This window comes from Serinus canaria, chromosome 3 (assembly GCF_022539315.1).
Source record: "Serinus canaria isolate serCan28SL12 chromosome 3, serCan2020, whole genome shotgun sequence".
NCBI classification, from domain to species: Eukaryota; Metazoa; Chordata; class Aves; order Passeriformes; family Fringillidae; genus Serinus; species Serinus canaria.
The window spans coordinates 16,964,823-16,982,417 of record NC_066316.1 but is presented as its reverse complement, the minus strand read 5'-3'; the positions used below and the strand labels follow the sequence as shown (position 1 = coordinate 16,982,417).

Below are 17,595 nucleotides of genomic sequence, written 5' to 3'. Positions count from 1 at the left end.
TGGAGAAACACTTCAAACAGTGAAAAGCACTTATCAAGAGCCCTGTGAAGCAAGAAGTTTGACCTTAAAATAACTTCTCAAATATTTGAGAACAAATTAGGGGGGGGAAATAGGTGTTTAATGTTTGTAGTAAAGTCAACTCTAAGCCAAAACAGAAGAGGTACTACGACATTGAGGAATTATAGGTAATATTGCTAAAAGAAGTGAAAATAAAAACTTTTCTAAAAGAGAGGTTTGACAGTAAACATTAGATACCTCAGAGGCCTTAATGAGTTTTGTCTTTATGAAAAAACTTTGATTAAATATTACTAAGTAAACTGTTCTGTTACTAAAACACCTTTTCAGTAGACATTTCACATTTTCTGTTAAATGCCCTTTTAAATAAAAAGCAAAGACAGCACACTGCAAAGAAAAGCACCAAAATAACTACACTTATCAACAAAGTTATATCTTCTTACCCTTCAGAAGAAAGCTGTGGGGCAGGGAAAGTAAACAGCTCTTTGAAAAAAATGCTAGAGACACATTAAGTCCAAACTACATCCATATGTGTTGTTTGTTGTATTGTAAGAAGTACTATCACTGACTCAAGCTAAAAGCTTGGTGGGCTAGGGTTACTATTTTTTCAGTATTTTTTCAGTGGTTTGTTTCATACCATTTTCTTTTAAACTTCATTTTAAAATGAAAGTAGGTGCACTGTGTCTCTGTGGATGTTTTTATGAGTGCATGGTTAGGCAACATTACCAAAAATCTGACTCTGACTGTAGTAAGCATGTAGGCAGTGTTCCAGGGAAGGGAAAATTGCTCAGTGCAAGTTGTGCAAGACAAACATGAACTTAAGAGGATATTTATATAAGATTATATTATACAAGTCTTTCAGACTGAAGATAATAAATACAATCCTTATCTACAATGGTTTGTTTACTTTGCTGTCCTTTAAACTAGGTCTTTCTTATAAGTAAAAAAGAAACCTATGTTAATGTAGTAATTGCTGAGGGTGTGGTAGAAGTGTGATTTAAATAGTTAGAGGGTGAAAGAGGAAGCATGACACATGTAGGTCTGCTCTTCTGTTTCCTCTCTTTTGTTTAGTAGTTCCTTGCACAAAGCTGTCTCTCTCTTCTTTGTGCCAGTATTCATGATCTGTGCCTCTTCCATGCCTTCTGAGTTACTGGGCTGGCCTTATCATCACTGATAGACATGTAGCTGCTTTTTTAATTCTGAATTCTCTTTTGACAAGATCTTCTCACTGCTGCCAAGAAGCAGAGGAACATACAAACCCTTGAAATGTGTCTTCTGAAGCACTAGCCATGAGATTACAGACCCCATCAATATAGGATGGTACAAATATAAGAGCTCTCCCATAAATACACTGAGTATCATCCTCTGCCTGAGAAAACGCCATTTATGGGTGGACAGCCACAGCTTGGACTGGGCACAAGTTAAAATTATAAGGTCATGGACTGGTAAAGCAGTTCAGTTTTATTAAATTTTGGCATGTCTCTCCTTTGGTAAGCTGGACAAGTTTCTGTTATTTGGTTGTGTGGGGTGTTTTTTTCTCTTTTCCTGTGCCCTTGGGTATTTTTGGGTTAGTGAGCTCTGAAAGCAAAATAAGCAGCAAAAAGCAGCAATTATCAAGAAAGCATGCTGAGCAAAAAGTGGGGTTTTTTACCATGAGTCTTCCTTCCTCAGAAGGAAGGCACATCAGACTGCAACAATCCCGATAGCTTGCATGAGAGACAGGAAATGCCTGCCAGAAACTGATTTCTGCTGGCCAGCTGAAGTGGACATGATGATACAGTGTCTCAGCCTGCTGCTCCTGCAAGGCTGTGTTTTCTTTGGGATAAGAAATGCAAGGCAACAGGGCTTCAGGCTCATTAGCTCAGCTACAGGTATAATTAAGCACAGTTGGAGAGAAGCTTTAGCTCTGCATTTTTTTTAGATGGAAGAGATCCCAATAAAAATTCTTAAGTTTAAGGTACTTTATTAGATCTATGAACAGAGTTTTGAAGATTTTGAAGTCTCCTTGTCGTGGTTTGATTAAGAGGAAGTGAGTTTTTGGGATGATGTGGTCAAACCAATAGGTGCTCAGAATTTATTATTGGCACCTGGTTTGTCCACTGAGGGTATGGATACACCTCTAGAACACAGCGGGTTAAAAGCTGTGAACTGCTGGGGGAAACTCCCTTGGGTTCCAGTCGTGGAGGAGTGTGGGCCTCCCCTGCCCAGCTCCGAGCTGGGCAGGGGAGGGGAGGCCATGCTGCCGGAGGAGGTAGGCCAGGCCTGGAACAGAAGGGAGGAAGCCCCTGAGAGATAGAAGGGTGGAGGAGCACTGTGAGGCTTCGGGCAGCCACCCCCCACCCCCACACCCCGGAGGAAGAGAGAGGGAGAGAACCTGTGCCTGTGATAGCACGGCGGGCAGCATGAAGGAGAAGGGGAGGTACCTGGCAGGGAAGCCAGCTGTGGGAATTCATGGACAGGCAGAGCCTGGGACTTTTAACCCTTCTTGTGGATGATGGAAACCTTGCAAATGCTGATCCTCCTGGAGTTGAATGAGGAGAGAGATGGAGATGGGATAGTAGGATAACAGGAAATGGGCAAGTGTGGTGTAAGTGGGTGCAAGTGAAAGAGGTTTGAGAGAGGCTCAGAAGAATACTATGTGGGAGAAGATGATGGAGTGGCCTTTGGCTGGACTTTTCTTGTATAGCCACAGCAGAACCACTTGTGTTCCTGTGACACAGAGACTGCCTTCTAGGGAGAGGCAATGGCTCAGAGCCAGGAGAGTGCGGTGATGTGGAGGTGTGTGAACAGAGACGACGGGTGAGGAGGGTGGTGGTGGTGCCCTCCGTCTTCAGAGAAGAAGAAGAGGAAGATGATCTCTGTTCAGGAGACCCCTTGGTCCCAGGGGGTGAAATTTGGGGGGGACAGGTATCCCAAAAGGAGAGGGACTATGCTCTTTTTGGAACTGGACAAAGCATCCTTAAAAGGAAAAAAACCCTAGAAGCAGCTCTGGTCCATGTGCAGTAGTGAGAGCACTAGACATGGAAGGAAGAGGTCACGATGGCAAGTGTTCTCCGTGCGGTGCCACATGTGACACAGAAACACAAGAAGTTTCGACTGTTTCCTGGAGAATTCTGTGGTGCAGGAGGGACTCCTCTCTTCTCGAGGAATTGAGAATTGATTATCTGAAGGGTGGTGATGGACTGAGAGTGGGTGATCTGAAGGGTGGTAATTGAATTGAAAATCCAAGGTTTTGTCTTATTGTTATGTGTTGGAAGTCTGGTGGGGGGAGGAGGAGGATATTTGGGAGGTTTTCATCCTGTGTTTTGCGTGTTTCTCTTATAGTCCTGGGTTAATAAAGTTTTTTTTCTTTCATTCTTAAACTGGAGCCTGCTCTGCTCTGTTTCTGATCACATCTCACAGTAGATACCAGGTAAGAAGCATTTTCATGGGGGCACTGGCATTGCACCAGGCTAAAACCATGACACTCCTTCACGCAATCATCAGTCTGTACGAGGAACAGCCTACATGCACAGTCTGACATTAACTTGATTTTCAACTCCTCCTTAGATTTTAAGACTTAGAAGTTTGTTTGATATACAGTCAGACAAAAATGCAAGGATTAATCAGGTGAACTGATTATCAAATAAAAATATTTATTTCAGTTACAAGCACAAGGTTTCTCTTATATTGCTAAGGCACAGAATCAAGGACTGAGTATGCTGCTTTAGGTTAAAAAAGGAAAATCTATCAAAAGCACTTCAATCAAGTTCAAGTAACCAACTCATGCATCCTTGCCCTTCTCCTGCAAGATTCTTAATTCAAATAGAGTGCAGTACTTAACAACCCAGCATCTGCTTTGTAGACCTAAATAAAAGGAAACAATGGTCCCGGGGCAGATTCTTGTGGAGAAATTTGGCAAGGTTTAAAATTGGGTGATATGGAGTTTGGAGTGAGATTCCTTTGTGTTTGAAATACTGTGAGAAGAGACTTTTCCTCATGTTGCTGTCATGGAGTTATACTTGGTTCCATAGAGTATAACTCCATGGAGTTATACTATGGCGTTTCCATAGCTGTCTGCTTTCTTCCCTCCCTTAATGCTGACAGATTGGAAAGGAGTGGATCAGGTTTCCAAATGAGTTGACTTCTTTTCCTTATATCTTATGGCATTATTTGTATAAGTGAACAAGCAGCAACAAGATCTGGTAAAGAAGAAAGTGGAAAAATTGTCTGGAGAAGACTGAAATACATAAAAATCCTGAAACACATCACAGGCTGAAGAGAGTGATTAATTGAGGTACTCTCTGTCAGTGACATGACTGTGTTCCCTGTTAATGGTGAGATTCCCACTATCAGCTGTGGCAACAGGTACAACCTTGTCAAGGTCAATTGATTACACTAAGCAACACACTAATATGGCATATTCTATGCTATAATTTAGTAAAATATTACCATAACACAAGTGGAAAAATGTTAGTTTGTTAGTGTCCACTATAAAATTGAAACTTCTACCCAGTCCTCAATTCCAACATACAAGCCCTTTGGGATGATACTGCTTTCTCTTAGGGAAATGCTAAATTCTGCTTTGAGTAACTAATTTAATTTGTCTGTCTTGTTGTCATCTTCATTTACCAGTCCTAGAAACTGACTGGATTGCTTTGATCCATTCTGTACGCTCTGTGGATGAGGCTGCTTGCAAGTAATAGTGGATTTCATTTGCTGTGATGATTTCAAAGAGGATATTGTCAGCATCATACTTCTTGGCTACAGGGAAAAAATAAGGAAGTCAGCTATGAGAGAAAAAAGTTTTGTACTTTCAATATTTCCTCCTTTACACAATGTAAGGAGATCTCCTTTCTTTTTACAGCTGAGCCTGATCAGGCCTTCACAAACATTGGGTCCAAGAGATGAGTCTCTCTCTCTCTCTCAGCAAAACCACTCATGAATTCTGCATGTTTCACCTTCAGGAGTCACTGGTTTGTTGGTCTCAAATCATGGAGGGATCTGCAATCCTGCAGACAGATCATATTCCCCAAACCATCCCATTCCTTGCCAGCTACAGAAATAAGATGTTTGAGTTTATGTCATATCAGTTTCTTTTCTGAGATGCCAACAAACTGTCTTGCTGGATATGATAGCCAGCCTCTCATGTGGAGAGGAGAATGCATGAAATTAATGTTACTTGGTCCTTGCAGCAACACTGTTTCTGTTCCCACAACTTCTAGCTTTGGGAAGGAAGAGAAGGTGGACAGTAACAATTTTTTGGCATAACCATTTCTAACATGAAGCTTCCATCCCAAATTCATTAACTAAAGAGTTTAAACTCAGCTTACTTTGCTTAAAGGCCAATTCTCCTAACACAGGGTTTGTGTCATCCTTTTGACCAGCCTTCCCCAAAGTACTTGCAATATACTAGATTCCCTATTGCTACTTTTACCACAGTGCCCTTCCCCAGTAATTCAGACAGAAAGAGAGAGATCAGTTATTAAAATTACTGAATTATTGTACATAGATTGCTTTGGAATAAAAAACACTTGTGATTTTAGGCAGATTGAAAGAATGGGTTTTTCCAAAAACTTATTAGAGAGCTCATTCAATATGGTTCCTTACTGTCTGGCATATCTTCCACTGCTGTCACCACGCAACCTCTCAAGTGAATTGCTCCCAATGGTTCTTCTCCCTGGGGAGGACATGGAATCAAAATGAAATACAACACTTCTGAAACCAGTAGCATGTTAACATATGGCTACATTTTCAGAATGGAGACAAAACCATTTGATTACTTTGTATGTCTCAGGATCTTCAGTCAGTGTTGACATGGAGGGCTGGGGGTGTGGCAAGAGAAAGGCTTACAAATAAATAGGTAAACTCTTGTGATTTAGAATTCAGGATCTGCAGAGTACGTAGTATGGGAATGGGCCCATTAGAAATACACAAGAAATAGGATGCCATGTCTCAGCCTAGCATGGCAAATACCTCAAATATAAACTGCAAAATTACTGGATTGTGTTCATTTGCACTTAGGACCTAATTTGTTTTGATCAAGTGAGAGTACACATTGATTCTAATTAATCACAAATAAGAGGTGAAAATACAGATCAGTGTTACTTATTCCCAGGTCTGGGGGGCACTTGCCACCCTGGCTTTACAGCCCCAGAAACTATCCTTCACTCTGCTTTTCCAGAGGATGGCTAGGTCATGGAAGAACAGTCCCACTGTCCTGCCTGATCTTCCCTGTCACATTCTCATGCAAGTATTCCATTCAGGTATTTCTACAGGGTACTGGATTCAAAACAAACAGGGAAATAAACCGAATCTCTCTTACTCCAGCCGGATCATAATAGTGAAGATATGCAGGATCATCTCTTAAAACAAACTTTCTCACTTTCCAGTTCTTCCTCCGATGTCCCTAGGAAAATTCAAAACGAGGAATGTCACAGAGCTGCTTGGCCTGCATGCAAATCTTACCCATGTGTGAGAGGACAGGCAAATACAAAGGGGAAAAACCTGAATATTCTGGACAGGAAATACTCACTGGAGTAGGACTTGAATCTGCCTTTTCTACATTCCAGTCTTTTGCACAAGAACTGGGCTATCCTCTGCTTTATCTCTCTCTTTTTCTTTTTTTTTTTTTTTTTTTTTTTTTTTTTTTTTTTTTTTTTTGTGCAAAACAGAGGAGCTTCAACATGGGAGATTTCCCCTAAACATACCACACAGTCTGGAAGTTATGACATTCACGTGAGTTCTGTAAGAACTGGGTTTAACTTGCTAGAAAACATGGCTGCAAAGTGCCTTGCAGGAAGGCACCTTGAATTATTGGCAAGGATGAGCTGAAAGTCTTTCTGTCCCTGCAAAGATAACAACAAAAATTGCTTATCTGGCTTAAACATCCTGTAGGGCTCACAGCTGAGAAGCGCAGGCAGAAATATGGACATAGGTGCTTCATGGCCCATTTTCATGACTGAAAAGGTTGGGTGTGGAAGCATTTTCAGCAGAAGCAGGGACCTTCCCAGGCAATGACCCATAACTCACTGAGGGTGACCAAGTGCAGACTAACACTGGTGGAAGATTGTCATTAATCACTTCCTCTGGCATTTCAAAATACAAGTTTCTCAATCACCTCCTGTTTGCATGGAAGCTCTTACTAACTAAGTTGGTAAGAATGTGATGGAGTAAAAGAGCAGCAAGGAGTGGGTCTAATTTCTTCCATTGACTAAACTGATTAAACAAGAGAAATATTTGTTAGCACCACCAAACAGTTCTTAGGCCCTCAAAGACTATTTTAACAGTGCAGGTTCAGACTCAATATTAGGGAACATTTCTTTAGAGAGAGTGCGGTCAAACACTGCAACAGGCTACCCAGAGAGTTGATCAATTCACAATGTCTGTCAGTATGTAAGAAGCTTTTGGACAACAAAACACTTAACAATGTGCTTTAACCCCTGGTCAGCCCTGAAAGTAGTCAGGCTGTTTGACCAGAGGACTGTTGCAGGTCCCTCCCTCCTGACCCATTTTATTCATTGAAGAATCCTGATTTTGCCTTCAGCTCACTGATATCTGCTTGCAATGGCCTTGGAAAAATGACATTCACTGTAATGATTAATATTTTGCTGGAAATTAAGGTATCCAGTTATCTTCTGTCTTACACATGAAATATTAGTGACTGAAACAACTCCTTTGCTCAAGCATGCTGAAAAAGTCCATGAAAACTGGCAACTAAATCGAGTTTTGTGTCCAGAGAGACACAGGAGTGGCAGCTTTTTTACCTGACTTCAGTTTTGCATTGTACCAAAGACTTGTCACATCTTCTTGTTAGGACTCTTTCCTAATTAAGCTATCAACTGTTTTATTTTGTGGTAAGAGCAATTAACCTTGCAATATTTGTCCAGAGACCTGCTGCTGTGCTGCAGCAAGTGTTCCTTGTGCAAAGGCAAGAGAGACAGAGAAGAAACCTGCCAAGTGTGGAGATGCCATAGGGTAGTTTCTCTCTTACCTAAAGCTTTTAATTGTAAAAGAGTAGCCTTGCACCCTGGAACATCATCCTAGTGACAGGATGGAACATGGGCAACACTGACCTGTTTCAGCAAACATCCTTGTTTGACAATTGTGCCTCTGAATTCTTCTTTTTGGACCGCATCATCATCACTGGAATAGCCCTCACAGAAAAATCCACTGTCTGGCTGCAAGACCACAAGAGAAATGTTACAGAAGTTACACAGCTGCTGCATGCTTCTGTACATGTACCAATCTGGCATCTTTTCACTTCCCTCCATGCTGTTTTTTGCCACCCCAAAGAAAATAGTATCACTGTTGTTGTTGTTGTTGTTATGTTTACTGTTAAAAAATCTAACCTTTTACTGGAAGAGCCTCCCAGTGAAGCTGAGGAGCTCTCCAAACCACATGAACACATTTCAATGTGAGGTGGGACTACACTTCTATGATACCAAGTCAAGACATTGACTTTCTGTGGCCTCCTCACACCACACTGGCATTGAATCAATCTAAAAATAATCCAAAAGCAAGCAGGTCATACATGGGCTGCTACAAGAAGCACTCCAGGAGGCCACAAGGCTGCCTTTACCAGGAGTGTCTCTGCTAACAGGTAAAGTCTCCCTAGCACAAACATATTTAGGAAAACAAATGAGTAGTGGGAGAGTCATTCTGCTGAAGCGAAGTGATTCCATGGGGTAAGTATAAACAGAATTGTGATACCAATTTACTTGTTTTCACTTTATAGAAGACATACATTTTGTTAGCATAAGTCCATAAGCCAAATATCTTTCAAACATATTTGACGGTGATATTTCAAGTTCTTCAAAACAGGCCACAGAATATGAAGTAATAAATGGAGAAGGCTGGGTATGACACCCAGGACAGGTTACTGGGGGATATTAAAAACTTTTACTTCTTTGCTCATGGGCAAGCTGTGTGTGTGCACACTCCCACTGAGTCAGATTTGATGGCTCTGCACAAAAATGGGTTTGTAGCTTCTGCCACTCTGTGATAGCCCTGTGATAATGATTTACTCTCTTTTCTTCCATTGAGTCAACAGGGAAACAGATGGTTAAATTCTGGTCACCAGTACAATTACCAGGAACAAACTCTAAGTTAAAAAGAACCCAGCTTAAAGGTGCGTACTATGGGAGCCTTCTATCACGCTTTGAGAATTCTCTACAAATTCATTTCCCACACTTAGTTTCAGCACTCAATTCACACTTAGAAGGTGCCAGAAAAAAAAAAATCTGTCCTGGTTATAACTATTAACGTGAGCAGGCTCATTCTGAGCATTACAGGAAAATGACAATTTAAGACAGATGTCTCCTCTTCTGTACAATCTTTCCTCCAGGATTTAATAAGCCCAACAAGAAGCATGAGAAAAGCAGAGCATCAGGAAGTGAGACAATAAAAAAACACAATACAATGCTCACAAAGTAATAGTAGGCATCACTGAGATCCAGGAAGGGGATGTCTGACAGTCCCTCTGCAGCTGCCTTGGACGTGTCCCCAGCAGGCTGTAGGTAGCCTTCATTCAAGAGGGAAGAGGCAAGCAGGAGACCTTCTTTACGATTTCGGATAGAGCTGCTGGACACCAGCCAGTCAATCACACAGGTGCCTAGTTACAAAGGAACAAAAAATTAGCCACAAACCAAGAGAGACATGAAAAAGCCTAAAAGTACACAGGAAACAAGCCTACTCCATGTATTCATCAATCTCCTGAAATATGTTCTTAGTAACAATATGGGGAGTTAATCTAGGGAGGTTTCTGGCCATCCATTGAGGTACAGCCTTTCCAGCTGATGGCAGGGGCCGGGACAGCTCTCAAACACCATTCCTGATGGAGAAGAGAGCTGGGAGGGGATGCAGGGCTGAACAAGAAAGCCTCAAAGACAGAGACTGGGAATGTACAGAGGATAGCCAAGCCTGGATCCAGGCTGCAATGCTTCTAACATAATGCTGTTCGAAATCACCAAGGTTGGAAAATACCAATAAGATCGTCAGTCCAACCATTAACCCAACACTGGCATGTCCCCCCCAAAGCAATGTCCTCAAGTACTACATCTATGTGGTTTTGAGCACAAATACAGATTTGACTTTGAGAGAAACAGGAATTACAATGGGACACCGTTTGGTGATGAAAAATCCAGAATGGAATAATTCTTCTGTATATAAGTGTTTCACACTGCAATCTACTCAAAAGATTACTTTAATCTTTCTGACACAAGTAAAATTTCATTCTTCTCCTTTGTTTACCATGGCCATAACTGAACACTTTCCCAAGATATATCCTTTGAGCATCTCCTGGATTAGTCGAGAAAAAAATCAAACTTCTCCATCCTCTACAGAGCTTAGAGCTGTTTCACCTCTGGTTTTTCTGTGCTCCCTTTATTGTATAGAGGGACAGGAGCTCCTTACCTGTAAAGCAGTGATTAAACACTCTTTTATCTTTTTCCAGCTTCAACTCCTTGATTCCCTTTTCAGGATCTTTCATTGAGAGGTACAAAGCACTGTGCATAAAAAGAAGCACAGAAACTGTTAGCAAATAAAAAGATTTTGCCAGTTTGTACAACAATGTCATTGTCATCATGTTCAGCTCTCTGCAGAGCTGTAAAATGGCTTAGTTTCATCTCTTGCATCTCTTGAAAAATTCAAGTTGCAAAGCCTGGAGGTCTCACTACATTACTTCACATCTGTGGGAGCAGAGGGCGGAGTGTACAAATGGCTCACCACATCTCCCTATTTTGAGATTGCAACTACTTGTGGTGACTATAGCATGAAGAGAGGAAAACCCACTGCTGAGGCACCTTCACAGGGCCCCACAGCCTCAGCAGGAGGGTTCACTGCTGTGCTCTGTATTCACCCAAAGGTCCTGGGCCAAGCAGAATACCTGTCCCTGTCCCAAAGTCTGCATGTTCTTGGATGATCTTGGCCCTTTGCAGTTTTACTGTCTTATAAGAACACTTCAGGCTTATTTTTATCTTGGTATTTACAGCTCAGAGGCAGAAAACAAGTCATCCTTGATTTTGAAAAGTACTAACAGAATGCTTCCTTTTATCTCTTCTTCTCCCTTTGTCAGTTTCGTGTTTGGCAGGCACCACAGCCCCCTTACCATCCAAAAACTAGGCTAACATCAGAAGAAGAGAAGATGGAGAGCAAACAAAAGGTCTAAAATATTTTTAGTAATAAATGATTTATTGTATAAAATGCTTCTTCTGGAAAAGTCACACTTTAGCTGGCACACCCTCTTGCACTCCATTATGCCCAGGAATCTCTTTATCAGCAAAAAATCTTTGATAAACAAGCATGTTTTGGTAATTGATAGTATATTCAAAAAGATCTTCCCAGTTCTGATTGCCAGCTTTCTGACACATTATACAAACTGAAATTTTTAGTCAGGCAGAAAGGGTTGTGAGAGGATCCCTGGACAGACAGGCTCATTGTTCTTCCTGACTAAGGTTACATGTCTGAAACACTGACTGCAGATGGAAGTAAATGGGAGAGCAGAGCAATGAGAACAAACCTCAGATTGATTGTTTCAGACAATCTGATGGACTTCCTTGTGGATTTTCTGGCAAATCTTTGGCCTCCATCTATGCAATGAATTGCTTTCTTGATATCCCGCACCCAGGCATCTCTCTCCTCCAGGTAGGCAGCTTGAAAAAAGTGGTCCTGCTGCTTGGCCACTGTAAGCTTGAATACAAACTGAAATAATAAATTACAGGGGGTGTTTTTAAAAGTTGTTTTGGGCAGTTGTAGCCAGTTGGGCACAATTAAGATACCACAACATACAGCCTACCTATGCCTAAGGACTGTAGAAAGTGCCTTAGAGACACAGTAAAATGATAGAAACTCTAAAGAAAACCATGAACAAGCACTGCACATAACTGAATCCTTTTGTTACTTCACCATCACTGATCCTGACATCATCAGCACATCCAAGGTGTGCTGTGGAGGCAGCTCTCTAGTCACAAAGAGAAACAGACAACTTTCCCAGGCATTGTTCTGGGAAAGGCTGTAAGAAGCTCAGAAAAAAAAAATTATAAGCAATTCTTATATTAACTTGCTGCACCTGGTGTTGTGAACATGTGGAATGTGTTATGGAGATATGTTTACCAAAAGGGTGGTCTCTTAATTAGTCGATGGTGACGGTGTTTTAATTAAAGGACCAATCAGGTTCACCTGTAGTGAACTACAGTATAAAAGGAATGAGTTTCTTAATAAAATGATTTAGTCTTCTGTGAATGCATGGAGTGTGGCACTTGTTTATCTGTGTTGCTTCTGACTCAATAGCAACAGTATGTGGCACCAGTACAGCTGCTGATTCTAACTTTTTCTGGGAAGTTCAACACAGTTGAAAAGCTGAAGTGATTCCTTGGAGTGGCTACCTAGAAAAGAAGCTAGACAAGATTAAGAGAATAAAAGTGGATATTTATTAAAGGCCTTCAATAGGTACACCTTGGGCAGTCAGAAGCCTCTGAGGGGTTCCACCTGAGATGGACAACGGTCACAAGTTTTTCAGACAGATTAAGTTTGGCCCATTTACATATCAGGGGTTAATATTCCAATTACAACTTCAGGTAATGAAGTCATGTACCCCCAGTTTCTTCCCCCCCAACTCACTTTTGTTTATACATTCAGGGCCTGGAACAGTGAGGTGTCCTTTAGCTTCGGGCCTAGAGAATAATTTTGTCTGACCAAAATGTGAAGACAGTAGCTGACACTCTATATGGAGTTTTAGAGTTGTACACTAAAGCAGTACAGGATTTGAAAAATATAGAAGCTAAAATCCTAAGACATCAGAAGCACCCAGCCCCTGCAGGCTTACAATGGATGTAAATTTTTTTTAATGTTTAGAGTGAGAAGTCTGAAGAAGGAAAAATACCTCACATCATATTCAGTTACTGAGTCACAAGGGAAGAAAAGGTCTCAAATATACTCAAGAGAGTACTTGAGTATATTTGCAGCCTAGTAAACCTTTAATGGCTTAGTAGGGAGATGACAGATCCAACCCTTGGCTACGCCTTAGGATCACCTATCCAAACACACTAGCAACAATGGAAAGACTATATTTCCCAAAAAATGAGAATAGATCACCTAGAGGTAGTTGTAAACAGAAAAAATAACAATAACCTGAAAAAAAAACCCAAACCAAAACCAAAAAACAAACCCCAAAACCATCCAACATAAGTTCACACTGTTTGAACTCATTTCCATCCAGTGATGATCTGGATGGAAAATCTGGATCTAATTATTCTGGTTTCCACTTCCTCTAAAATATAGCTCCCCTTGAGTGACACTAATTTGTTCTGTAGTTGTGTTATAATAAATATTACAGGTTCTGACTAAGCAGATGTCTAAAAATGCCAAGCTAAGCCACAGGCCAACAGCACGACTTGATTAGGGCAAGGAAAGCAAAGGCTGTCAAAGAACAGCAAATTTACATTAGTGAAATCAGCACTGCTGAAGCCCATGTTTGTAAATTATACATTTCTGAACATCCCTCACAAGCATTTTCCAAACTATGGCCAACAGGAAAAAATCTGACACCCTGAAATTGTGCAGAAGTCCAACTGAATTTAATGGAAAATACATTTCAAACTTATAAAGCAACAAGTCCTCAAAGTCCATCTCGGATGGAAAAGTAGCCTTCTCTTATCTGATACTGTTCATATTTCCAGCAATACTCACCTTTTCTGTTATGCAGGAAAGACACACTGAAAATTAATGCACAGTGTATGACTAAAGTAAACAGACAGATCTATCCAAATCCCAATATTCAACAGTCAAGCTAACACCCCAGATTAATAGAATGAAATACCAAAGCATTGATGAGATTTATTACCAAAGGGAAAAAATGGCCTTCTCAGAGCTGAGAAGCAACCTAGAGTGAAATGCTAAGAAGAGTTTTCATTTCCAGCACACAGAAAAGACTGGCAAAGCCATTTCTTCTTAGCATTTAGAAAGCTGGGCCAGTAAGTTAGATAGACTTCCAGGCTTCCTCTGAAATTGGTAAAGAGGTTGATTCTTCAATCCTAGATATGGCCAAGCCTCCCTCTGATGATGTATACCTGGTTGTGTTTTTGAGAAAATTAGATGATTAGACTAAACTAAATACCAACATTTTACATATTTAAATTGAGAGAGATGAATCTAACTCTGAGCAACCAAACAGGATAATGTTGTCCTCAAGAAAACCATGGGGGGAAATGGAAAAAGCTGAAGAATATCAGAATTTATGTTACATTAAACAATGATCAAACTTTAAGTCAAGGACAGCAGACAGTGGTGAATGCATTTTGAAATATAATCTCAAAATATGCAGTTGCAGCCCCTTCTGAACAGGCTTTATCTGTGCTTAACAAATCCAAGATTGGTTCTTTTCCCCTCAGCACCTGCAAATTGTAATTGATGTAGTAAACAAAGCATGTTGGTGATGTGCTCTGAGCTTCCAAATGAAGTCCTGGTGCAGATACACATGCTGATTCAAAAATTTAACCAGAGAAATATGGAAGTTTGTTTGTGGCCCAATAGTCCCTGTTCAAACTGGGCCCAGACAGATGAGACTATCCTTAAAACTGACCCAATGAGAATTATTCCACTATTTACCATACAGAATTCCTGTCCTAAAAATATACTTTCATTCCTAGCCATATAAACTTAAGAACCAGAGTAATTCTCATAAGAGGAATAACTGTATGCTCTGACATTTAACTAGTGAGAAGCCAGAAAAGAATGCAGAAACATTGAATTCAGCAGTACAGTAAAGCTGTAAAATGAAAGATGTAAAAATAAAGATACTACGTTTTCAAGGAATACATGTAGGAACTTAGGTATAATAATATTGGGCTGTACTTGTAAGAATTATCCTGGTGATAGCTTTGCTCCTGTGAATGAACGTGTTCAATTTTTGGCAAGTTGAAATTTTAAGAGAAAATCTATCTCCAGGGCTACTTGTTTATGGACTTGCAGAACAATCTCACCACCTCAATATCAAGGATCTGCTCCAATGCCTGCTGAAGTAATTTGGATTTTTTCCACCGACTTCAGCAAACTCTGCACAAATCTCATTTATGAAAAGCTATTTTGGGTGCCTCAACCCCTGGGTCTCTCTTTGTCTTTATTGTCCCTCAGAAAAGACCCCAAGAACTAAAATGAAACATAATGTAAAGCTCATTATGTAAACACCCAATGTAAAATGAAGCATAACAGAAAACCCAGTGCAGCCAAAGGAATGACTGTCACCCTTCCATAAAGATACAATGCATCTTCTGGAGACTGGTGCATCCCAAAGGATGCCTTTTGGGCAGGTGAGGATCTCTCTCACTCTGCCTTCAGCAGACATCAGATACTTCAGACCTCTGTGCCTGCTTTGTTGAATGCACATATGCTGGTGAATTATTTTTCCTTTATTATAAATATGTTACTGACATTTTCAAGCAACTACTGTGAAACAATGTTGATGGCAGTGCCTTTCTGAGAGTTAAAGAAAAAGCCAAAACCCAACACAAAACTGTTTGGAGAAGAATTCTTTGTGAGAAAAACTTGATTTCTACCATTATAATCTAGGTCCATTATACTCCTGCATAGTACCCTTCATACCTCATGTATAGAGTAAGGAGTGTTGTGCTGAGGCTTGTTAATAAGATAATCAGCACAGGATTAACAGCAATCTTTATTCTCTGCCCCATCCTTTTTCTATACTGTCTCAAAGATAGCTTGGAAGCTTTCTCTTGACAGATGTAAGTCTAAAAAGACTTAGTAAGAATCAGGGTGTGTTTTCTTCATATAAATATGGGTTCTGCAGCAACACCAAAAAAAAACCCAAGACCACCCTCCCCCCCCCCGCCCCCCACTCCCCCCCCGAAAAAAAAAAAACAAAAAAACAGGAAAGAAAGAAAGCAGAAGAAAGAAAAGAAGGAAAAAGCAAAGCCAGCAGGTCTAAATCTGACACAAGGGATCCTGATTCCACTTGCTACCAAACCTAAAGACAGGTTTAAGTATCCTCACTTTACTCATATGTAAAAGTAAAGTTCACCATCTCAGCCATGTCTCACACTTTCTATTTTTCTAATACTCTCACAGAGACTTTTATCTTTAGTCAGGTATCCCTGTGGTAAATTTCTTTAAACTGTGGTGGAATAATGTTCCAGATTCTGGGGGGCCCCTTTGTCAGAGGAATTCATGGGAATGTCAGGTCTATTTGATGAAACTGAGTTGACAAAATAACAAATTACTAATGATATGATTCTTTGCCCATATGAGAAATCCTGTTTTACCAACTATTTTTCAGGAACCCTGTAACAAAATATGTGTGTCACAGCATTTATCTCCTTCCTATCTGCGCAAGCCAATTGTTCCTTGACAAAAAAATAAATGTTTCTCCTGCTCACAAAATATTGTCCCACTACCATTTTTCTGTGGCACTTAGATTTACATTTAATTCAGGAGTTGTTGCCATTCAGCTGCAAAAAGTCCTCACACCAATTAAATTTAGTTCTGCTCTCTGAGAGATTCAGAAGTTTAATAAAAACCAACCAACCAAACCCCAAGTGCTTTCTGAATTATTCCTCTTGAAGTGTCCTGAATTCAAATAGTGCACAATTCCAAGCCTGCTTGTGACCTCCTAAGGCATATGAGAATCTCCACTAGGATAAGTGCCAGGAATTAGCAACCATCACCCTTTTGCCTTTTCAGTGCTTCCAGAAGTATAAGTATACTGTCAATTTTTTTTATTAAAAAAGTACATACCATTCTTTTGCCAAAATCTTGGTATGGGCTGTGAATAGAGCTTTCTTTTAGTGGGATCATCCCTTTGGGACTGTTATCAGCCTTCCGCTTGTAGAATTCAATTCCATCTTCTAAGAGCACAACCCACATTGGCTTCCAGGTATTAAACATGCTGCCCTGCATCAATAAATCGCAAATTATGTTCAATGAAGCACTCTTCATGTGATACCCAAGGAAGATATGAGATTCCAGGGAGTGTATTATTGATGCTAAAATAACTACAGTTTGTGTTTCAAAGGGAACATGCCACAACCTCACCCATCCTACTATGCAGTTAAATATTGTTGTTATTTTTCTGACCACCATTTATTTCCCCTTGTAGTTGCTCTGCCAGTGGAAGCCACTGTGGGTTTAAATAAAAGCAAAGGCTTTATCCTATGGGCTGTACTACAAAAGACTCTGAAACAGAGATTCATGTGGAGTGGCAAACACCTTCCCAAAGACTGGATGTTCCTGTGGCCCCACACACTGTCTTGAGGCCAAGGTGACGTGACCTCTTTAATCTCACTATTCTTCCTTGATGTTTAACCCAATTAAGTGCAACTGAGTAGGCTGTGGCTATTTCCTGTTGCCTCTTTGCCAAGATTCCACAGTATGTTTCCCTACACCTTCCCAGAGTTAGTCTTCTCTTCCACTTAATCCAAAACTACCCCACTTACCTTCTTAACCAAGTAGCCCTCCCTTATGCGCATTGGCTCTCGCTCCATGGCTTGAGCAATCCTGCTCTCAGATCTGTCAGCACTGGCTGTTGAGTTCCTCTGGCAGCAAAGTCTGTGGGATGGTGTTTTTACAGTACAACTGTGTCATTTCACAAGT

At 40.6% G+C, this 17,595-nt stretch overlaps 1 protein-coding gene across 1 annotated transcript; it reads right to left on the bottom strand.

Moving 5' to 3' along the window:
- Nucleotides 1-3,608: 3,608 nt before the first annotated feature.
- Nucleotides 3,609-17,595, bottom strand: PLEK (pleckstrin). The gene is made up of 9 exons (XM_009096238.4): nucleotides 17,439-17,595; nucleotides 16,741-16,896; nucleotides 11,513-11,694; nucleotides 10,408-10,499; nucleotides 9,423-9,607; nucleotides 8,070-8,174; nucleotides 6,320-6,403; nucleotides 5,605-5,674; nucleotides 3,609-4,758 (listed from the first exon to the last, which is right to left on the bottom strand). The coding sequence occupies exons 1-9, from the start codon at nucleotides 17,484-17,486 to the stop codon at nucleotides 4,619-4,621; spliced, it is 1,062 nt and encodes a 353-aa protein (XP_009094486.3). The 5' UTR covers nucleotides 17,487-17,595; the 3' UTR covers nucleotides 3,609-4,618.

Excerpts from the sequence above, each read along its gene's own strand:
- PLEK (XM_009096238.4), bottom strand. The coding sequence starts at position 17,486 with ATGGAGCGAGAGCCAATGCGCATAAGGGAGGGCTACTTGGTTAAGAAG. Across the intron at positions 16,897-17,438 it reads AGGGCTACTTGGTTAAGAAG|GGCAGCATGTTTAATACCTG; the intron begins GTAAGTGGGGTA and ends TTATTGATGCAG. Across the intron at positions 8,175-9,422 it reads GTGATGCCTACTATTACTTT|CCAGACAGTGGATTTTTCTG; the intron begins GTGAGCATTGTA and ends GTGGTCTTGCAG.